Source organism: Camelina sativa, chromosome 18, assembly GCF_000633955.1.
Source record: "Camelina sativa cultivar DH55 chromosome 18, Cs, whole genome shotgun sequence".
Lineage (NCBI taxonomy): Eukaryota > Viridiplantae > Streptophyta > Magnoliopsida > Brassicales > Brassicaceae > Camelina > Camelina sativa.
In genome coordinates, this window is record NC_025702.1 from 4,312,902 (window position 1) to 4,322,412 (window position 9,511).

The following is a 9,511-nucleotide window of genomic DNA, read 5'->3' on the forward strand; positions in this document are numbered from 1 at the left end:
TCTATGTTCAGCCAAGTCCTTGAATCGACGGCTCAGAATATCCGGTTCTTGAAAAAATCCTTGCCTAAACCGGGATTCATAATCAGCCCTATTCATGAGTCTCACGTCCAAGCTTCCGTCATCTGTGCCAAGAAACTCCGATTGCATCTACGTGTTAGAAGCGGTGGTCACGACTATGAAGGCTTGTCTTATGTCTCACAGATCGTCAAACCGTTTATATTGCTGGATCTGTCAAAGATGAGGCAGGCCGACATTAATATAAAAGACAACACCGCTTGGGTTCAATCTGGTTCCACAGTTGGTGAACTTTATTACAGGTAATAAACGCAACAATGACCATACCAAACAAAACAAAAAAAAAAAAGATTTGATCAAAATGTTTGTTACTTGTAGGATTGCGGAGAAGAGCAAAGTCCATGGGTTCCCTGCGGGTTTGTGCTCGAGTTTAGGCATAGGAGGGCACATAACTGGCGGTGCATACGGTTCTATGATGAGAAAATACGGTCTTGGTGCAGACAATGTTCTAGACGCAAAGATCGTTGATGCCAATGGTAGATTACTCGACAGAGCAGCGATGGGTGAGGATACATTTTGGGCTATCAGAGGAGGCGCTGGAGGGAGTTTTGGGATAATTCTAGCGTGGAAGATCAAACTTGTTCCTGTTCCTCAGACCGTGACCGTCTTCACCGTCACCAAAACGTTACAGCAAGACGTTGGCCACAAGATTATTTCAAAGTGGCAACGAGTCGCGGACAAGCTCGTTGAAGAGCTATTCATCCGAGTGCTCTTCAACGTAGCTGGAACCGGTGGGAATAAGACTGTGACCATGTCGTACAACAGTATGTTTCTTGGCGGGAAAGGCACATTGATGAAAGTTATGAAGAAGAGTTTCCCGGAGCTAGGGCTAACACTGAAAGATTGTATCGAAATGAGCTGGCTTGATTCCATCGCTTACATTTCTGGATTCCCTATCCACACTCCTACTAATATCTTGCTTCAAGGGAAGTCGCCTTTCCCAAAGGTCAACTTCAAAGCCAAATCAGATTTCGTGAAAACCCCGATCCCCGAATCAGGGCTTAAAGGGATCTTCCAGAAGCTACTTAAAGAAGATATTCCATTGATGATATGGAACCCTTACGGTGGAATGATGGCGAGAATCCCCGAATCTCAAATCCCTTTCCCGCATAGGAAAGGAGTTCTCTTCAAGGTTCAGTACGTAACGAGTTGGCTGGACAGCGACAAGAGGCCAAGCAAACACATGAACTGGATCAGGGATTTCTACAATTACATGACGCCTTATGTCTCAAGTAATCCACGACAAGCTTACGTGAACTACAGAGATCTAGACCTAGGAAAGAACACGAAAGACACAAAAACTTGCTTCAAACAAGCTCAAGGCTGGGGAGCTAACTACTTCAAAAACAATTTCAACAGATTGGTGAGTATTAAATCAAAGGTTGATCCAGAGAACTTCTTCAGACACGAGCAGAGCATCCCACCTATGCCCTAACAACATCTTTATTAAATCAAATAAGAATAAACTAGAAGAGATCAGTTTATGGTTCTTCTGTATTTCAGAAAAAAAAAATGTTCTAGCGCTTGTAGTAGTTTGCTTCACCTATAATTCGAAATGTTGCTTCTTAGTACCTAATCCTCAATCAAGTTTAGAATCCTATTTAAAAATCCTATTTAAAGGCTTGTTCTTGTTCTTGGTGAATTTAAGATCTTATACCTATAAATCCTATAAGATAACCACGGAGGCCAATAAGAGAATTAGGATCCATCAGGCCTTATAAAACTTATAAGGTATTTCATTTATAAAATGACAAATAGTCATACAAAAGTCTCTCTTGACTCCAAAATCCAAACCATGATTTATCTTATAAAATAAATTAATTTTATAAAAAATTCATATTCTAAAAAGCTGATAAATAGCGCTCTATTCTTTCAACATGTGACATTCCTCTCAAATTTAATCATCAGCAACCAAAAAAAAAAGTTGGTTACCAAAGATCTGAAAAGATGGTATTTGTTTGGTAAACAAAATTGCTAATTAAAAAATAGAAGTGGAAAGGAAAACTCATGTCAAAATTAATGCCAATTTTTATAATTTATTTCCAATAATTATGTTATTTTCTATATTTTAATATAATTTCCGTGTTTCTATTTTTTTTTAATTCATAAAAAAATATTTTTAGTAACTATTATATTTTGTTTAACAAAAACCATCTAAAAAATCTATTAAAATCTCAACAAAAATTTATTAAATCCTTTACTAATACATCACCATTAGTAAATCAAATCTTATTCAAACCCTAGTAATATACATCATCATCAACCCTTTATAGAAAAAATAGTGATATGATCTAAGATTATAATCGAGCAATGATTTTTTCCGCGTTTATGAAACACATCTTGCTTTTGTTCCATGTTACTTCATTTCTATTGTCTTGCGGACATTATTCCTTTACCTTGAAAAGGGTTTTCTTTTTTAGGTTGCCACTTCTACATGTAGACTAAAGATTGTAAGTTGGCTCTGGCTACATTTGAATTATCATGATGCTTGAAAATATCTTCATTTTACAAAAAATATTAAAGAATTATATTTTTTGAATATTGTTTGATATAGAAAAATTATTTGAAAGTATAAGAATACCTTTACATTATCTTTTCCCAAACCATGTAGGAGTACATATATATCAATCTCCTCAATGTTCATAAAATCATGATTAGAACATAAACAAAGCAAACTATGAGAATGAGTGTAATTACAACCTTTGAGATAATTGGAATCGAAGCCTCAACATATATAGATTTATTGAAGAAAATGAGAAAGTAAAAACCTCCCAAAAAAAAAGCATGAGATGGAGAAAAACTAACAGTTATGAAGTAAGTGAATGTGAGGTTGAAAAATAAAATGAGGATCCCTGAAAAAGAGGAATGAGTTAATTACTTATTTTTCTATATAAAAGAAAAATGCCATTTTTATTATGTGGTAAAATAGTTAAAACATTTTTTACTTGTTAACAAGAATATCTTTCACCTTTTCTAAAATGGAAATTGAGGATATAGGTGAGATATATATAAAAAAAATTCCGAATTGAGGTTGTTTAGAAACTAAAACGACCGCATCCGGATTCCTAATCCTCACACATTACACATGGAAAACAATCTCACCGGAACCTCATAATTCCGACGAGACAACCAGCGTAGAAATTACTCCTTACAACAATTCCACAAATTCAACCAACATTTGTCATACGAACGTACCTCATCTCCACAAGCACCTCACATTCGTAGACTCCGATCACCCTCCATCATACTCCTTCGACATCCGACCGGACAAGCCACTCGACTCTACCTTCCGAGCAAACACCACATCATCTTGTTACTGAGTCGCACAACCAACCACCCCTAGCGACCGAGTAACAAGAGAGGTGGGTTGGAATACTTTGTTCCATCCAGCCACATAACCCTTTTCCGATGAACCCTTCGATTCACGCTCTTAGCTTGAACCCCGCACTCTTGAGCTATAACTAGGTTCTCCAACCACCATGACCTAACACCATAAGCCATAAAAGCTCATGCAAGGTTCCATCTCGTACCGACCTTGTTGGCTATAACAATTCAAACTATAAAACCTCCATATCAATACTCGAATAAAACACAAACTAACTGTTATAAAAACAATCCCACCGTTAGATAAGTAGCATGTATTATCATGAGTCCCCCCATCAAGTTTCGTCCCAATCAGACTAGGGTTAGACCTCCAAATGTTGTGTAGAAGAGCCGTCTAGGAATAGTTTCTAGGGTTCATACTTAACCCTGATTTTCAGAGTTTCAGCGATTACTTGTCCAGGAAGTAATGCGCATAACTCCTTCAGTTTAACTCTGAATAACAATCCGCCAATTGCTATGCACTCTTGGTATATTACGCCGGTAACTTCACCTTTCTGAACCAATGTCAGATCCGGTTCCAGCGAGCCTCCAAAGTCAGGTCCTCCACACTGCCTTTATCTCCAACCTTCTTTTGCTTTCTTTCTCCTTTTCAGCTCTATTCACTCTGCTCTGTTTTCCCACCATCAAAGAAGCTTCCCACAGCCATGGTAGGTCTATACATAACCACTGGTGGTCCACCACCTCCGCCAAAACACGTTCTCTCTCCTCCCCACAACTCACGACTTTCTCTTTTCTCCCTTGTCTCCCTCTTTATTCTGATACCAACTCACAGCCACATCATAACTAAGGTGACTCCAAGGCCAATATTTGTTCTCTTCCTCACGAGTTCGACGACCCTACCACCATGACGCCGTATTGATCGTTCATGTGACAGACAACACTTGTGGTTTGAGTTAAACCGGTTTGGTTGTAACTCAAACAAGTACAAAGAGTCGATTAAAGATCATTGGCTAAGTGGTTGTTATTTGGTTGGCTCAAGTTGTAACCGGCTCACTCTATCTATATGAGTGATAAGGATAGTTTGTTATTGTGATAAGCTAGAATCAAAGTTGGATAGGTACAAAGGTAGAGATAAGTTCAAATCTAGGGCTAGTTTCTATATAAGGATCCTTTGTACGTGATGTAACATAACACAAGAAAAATACTAGTGAATTGCTTATGCCGTCAATCCGAGACGTAGGGTATTCATTTGATACCTGAACTCGTTAAAGCTCTGTGTGTCTTTCTCTTTTATTCTCTGTTCTACTTCTCTGTTCTACTATTCTAAACTTTTATCGTTCTCTGTTGCGTACAACTACACAAGCCTGTGTGTGGTGGTTTCGAGGGTGAGGTTGTAACAGTGGTATCAGAGCCTCTGGTTGCTCAAAGTGATGACGAACGCACGGATCGAGGTGGAATGGTTTGATGGGAAAGGAGATTTCTCACTGTGGAAGAAGAGGATGCTTGCGCATCTTTCTGTTTTGGGGTTGAAGGATGTTCTTATGGAACCAACAACACCTTCAACAGGACCTGATATCAAGAAAGACGAAAGTGATGAATCATACAAGGCAAGAGTGGAGAAAGAAGAAGTCGAAAGGCTTGAAAAATCAGAGAAGGCTATGAATCTGATTATTCTCAATGTTGGAGACCATGTCCTCAGGAAAATTGATGGATGTACTACCGCTGCAACAACTTGGTCTACATTAGAAAGGTTATATCTTTCTAAATCTCTGCCTAATAGGATTTATCTGCAACATAAGTTCTATACGTTTAAGATGCTGGAATCACAGACTATAAATGAGAATATTGATGATTTCCCGAAGATAGTCTTGGATCTAAATAGTCTGCAAATCTCAGTCACAGAGGAGATTCAAGCAATCTTGTTATTGAGTTCTTTACCGTCTCATTACGATCAGTTGAAGGAGACACTAAAGTATGGTAGAGAAACTTTGTCCTTAGAAGAGGTTGCAGAAGCTGCTAAATCAAAGGAGACAGAGCTGAAAGAAGCTAGGAAGAATGGTTCAAACGCTGGTAATGGTGAAAGTTACTCTGTTCGAGGAAGAACTGAAACAAGAGAACCGTTCAACAAGAACAAAAGCAGAAGCAGATCAAGATCTAAGTCTGGGTCCAGAATTACTTGTTAGTACTGCAAGAAAGAAGGACACTTAAAGAAGAACTGCTTTGCACGAAAGAAGAAGATGGAGAGTGAAGATGGTGATGCAGCTGTGATCATCGACAAGTTGCTGGAAGTGAAGGCTCTCTCCGTCTCAGATCAAAGATCTCAAGAACGATGGATTATCGATTCTGGCTGTTCGTATCACATGACCTCAAGAAGAGATTGGTTTGACAGCTTTGAAGAAGTTACAACTAGTCAGGTTCTCTTGGGAGATGATCTGTCACAGTACAAGGGATTGGTACAATTGCAATCAAAGCTGTAGGAAGAACAGTCAAGAGACTAACTAATGTCATGTATATTCCCAACCTTAAAAGAAATCTGATTTTTGTTGGGACTCTAGACCTGTAAGGTTACAAACAGACTGGTGGTGATGGAAAATACAAGTTCTTTAAGAACAACAAGCTGGCACTGCAAGGAACGTTGTGTGGAACTCTCTACTATCTTGATGGAGAAACTGTTATCAGTGAATCAAATAGTGTTATGTTAAAGGATGATACTGCTTTGTGGCATAGTCGACTGGGCCACATGAGTATGAGGATTCTCAGAGTTTTGACTGAGAAAGGAATTCTTGACAAGAAGAAGATCAGCAACTTGGAGTTCTGTGAAGTGTGTGTAATGGGAAAGAACAAAAGGCTGAGTTTCAATGTTGGTAAACACAACAGTGAGGAAGTACTGAAGTATGTACACTCGGATTTATGGGGATCTACAAACGTTCAATTCTCCTTGTCAAATAAGCAATACTTCTTATCCATCATTGATGATTTCTCGAAAAAGGTGTGGGTGTATTTTCTGGCTACAAAGGATGAAGCTTTTAGCAAGTTTCGTGAGTGGAAGATTCTTGTTGAGAATCAAGCTAACAAGAAGGTGAAGTGTCTCAGGACTGACAATGGTTTGGAGTTTTGTAACTCTGAGTTTGATAATTTCTGCAAAGATCATGGCATTGAGAGACACAGAACATGCTCATACACCCCACAACAGAATGGCGTTGCTAAACGTATGAACAGAAAAATCATGGAGAAAGTGAGATGTCTGTTGAATGAATCAGGCTTGGAGGAGAAATTCTTGGCGGAGGCTGCAACTACTTCAGTGTACATCATCAACAGGACGCCATCGTCTGCAAACGATTACAACATCCCTGAAGAGTTATGGCTAAGAAAGACACCTGGATATTCAAATTTAAGAAGATTTGGTTCAGTTGTTTACATTCATGCAGATCAAGGAAAGCTGAAGCCAAGAGTAAGGAATTTTCATTGGATATCCTTATGGAGTGAAGGGTTACAAGGTGTGGCTTCTTAATGAAAAGAAGTGTGTTATTAGTAGAAACACTGTATTAACAGAAGATAAGCTCTACAAAGACTTTTGAGAAGAGAAGAAACTATAGAAACCTCAACCTGAGACTGAAAGAATTGGAAGAAACGAGGTGATAGTTGACGCTGCTCAGGATTCTGAAACTTGTAAGACTGTTTCAGATGATACAATTGAAGGTAGAGCAGCAGAAGAAGCTCTTAATAGTGGGAATGATACTGGTGAAGAAGAAGAGAACTTGGACAATTATCTGCTGGCCAGAGATAAGAGTCTGAAGAGAGATCATTCGTCCAAGCAGGTTTACAGATTAAAATGCTGCTGCCTTTGCACTCTCTGTTGCAGAGGAGGTTGAATCAGAAGAACCTAGAGACTACTATGAAGCTCGGAGAAGCAAGTACTGGGTGAAGTGGAAGGCAGCCATGGATGAAGAAATGAATTCTCTCATGAAAAATCAGACCTGGAATTTAGAGAATCTACCAAAGGATCAGAAGGTTGTAGGTTCTAAATGGGTGTTCAAGGTTAAGCATGACATACCTGGAGTTGAAGAGCCTAGATTCAAGGCTAGATTGGTTGCTAAGGGATATTCACAGAGAGAAGGAATTAACTATCAGGAGATATATTGACCTGTAGTCAAGCATGTGTCTATAAGACTGTTGTTGTCGATAACAGTGAATCAAGACCTGGAACTGGAACAGCTTGATGTAAAGACTGCTTTTTTACATGGAAATTTAGAAGAATACATCTACATGGATCAACCTGAGGGTTATGAAGTCGAAGGTGAGACAGAGTTGGTCTGTCATCTGCAGAAGTCTCTGTACGACTTAAAGCAATGGAATAAATGTTTTGATCAAACATGGTTTTCTCAAAAGTGCATATGATCATTGTGTATACTTTAAGGAGCTGAAGAATGAAGGATTCGTTTACCTACTGTTGTATGTAGACGATATGCTAATTGCATCAAGGAATATGTCAGAAGTTAGCAAATTGAAGAGTCTACTGAAGAGTGAGTTTGATATGAAGGATTTGGCTCCAGCAAAGAGAATCTTGGGCATGGATATAGAGAGAGATCGTGTAGGTGGAGTTCTTACACTATCACAATCTACTTACATCAAGAAGGTTCTGCAAGTGTTTCGAATGGATGAAGTAAAACCTGTGTCAACTCCCATAGGTGCTCACTTCAAGCTGGCTGCTATTCAGAATTCAGAGGAAAGTGCAGAGATGGGTGAGTTTTCTTACACAAATGATGTAGGAAGCATCATGTATGGTATGACTGGTATGCGACCAGATGGAACTGGTGAGCAGGTTCATGAGTAATCCAGGACGAGTTCATTGGACTGCAGTACAATGGATACTCAAATACTTGAAAGGAAGTCAAGACAAGTGTTTGGTGTTTAGAAAGAGTCCAGATTTTAGAGTTGAAGGTTATTCAGACTCTGACTTTGCAGCAGACTTGGATCGTACAAGATCCATCACTGGATATGTGTTTACTGTAGGCGGAACACAGTGAGGTGGAAGTCGGGTCTACAACATGTTACAGCTCTTTCAACAACTGAAGCTGAATACATGGTTTTGGTAGAAGCAGTCAAAGAAGGCATATGGCTGAAAGGGTTGACAGAGGAATTGGGTTTCAAACAAGGTACAGTCAATATATTTTGTAACTCTCAAAGTGCGATTTGCCTTGCTAAGAACAATGTTCATCATGAGAGGACGAAGCATGTGGATGTGGAGATGCATTTCATTAGAGATGTGATTGAGTATGGAGGATTAGCTGTGCAGAAGATTCATACATCAAAGAATCCTGCGGACATGCTTACTAAGGTGATTCCTGTTCAGAAGTTTGAGCAAGCTTTGGCTTTGTTCAAAGTAACCAAGCACTAAGAACCTGGCTACGCTTGGCGGTACAAGGAACAAGCTCAAGAAGGTGTTTTTTTCAAGGTGGAGATTGTTGATCGTTCATGTGACAGACAACACTTGTGGTTTGAGTTAAACCGGTTTGGTTGTAACTTAAACAGGTACAAAGAGTCGATTGAAGATCATTGGTTAAGTGGTTGTTATTTAGTTGGCTCAAGTTGTAATCGGCTCACTCTATATATATGAGTGATAAGGAGAGTTTGTTATTGTGATCAGCTAGAATCATAGTTGGATAGGTACAAAGGTAGAGATAAGTTCAAATCTAGGGCTAGTCTCTATATAAGGATCCTTTGTACGTGATGTAACATAACACAAGAAAAATACTAGTGAATTGCTTGTGCCGTCAAGCCGAGACGTAGGGTATTCATTCGATACCTGAACTCGTTAAAGCTCTGTGTGTCTTTCTCTTTTATTCTTTGTTCTACTTCTCTGTTCTGCTATTCTAAACTTTTGTCGTTCTCTGTTGCGTACAACTACACAAGTTTGTGTGTGGTGGTTTCGAGGGTGAGGTTGTAACAAGCCGTAACGAAAAAATAAGCATAACAACAAACACCTTGTCATCGTTCTACTCACAACAAATGTCGTCAACACACAACGACATGAGCATATCAACACAACATCGACTTGATACCCTTTCCTTTCTCGACCGAAATTAACCTCAGCCCTCTCTACTCTATCGCC

The 9,511-nt window shown here is 39.1% G+C and overlaps 1 protein-coding gene across 2 annotated transcripts in view; it reads left to right on the forward strand.

Annotated features, from left to right (window-relative positions):
• The window catches only part of LOC104760453 (cannabidiolic acid synthase-like 2), a 2,883-nt gene extending 1,184 nt beyond the window's left edge, over nt 1-1,699 (forward strand). The window contains exons 1-2 of one of the 2 annotated variants that reach the window (XM_019240180.1): nt 7-317; nt 394-1,699. In XM_019240180.1, coding sequence (XP_019095725.1) covers nt 238-317; nt 394-1,510 — 1,197 coding nt within the window. In that variant the 5' untranslated portion in view covers nt 7-237 and the 3' untranslated portion in view covers nt 1,511-1,699. Of the gene's footprint in view, nt 1-6; nt 318-393 lie in introns of those variants that run through there. The other variant, XM_010483378.1, reaches the window with a different exon arrangement.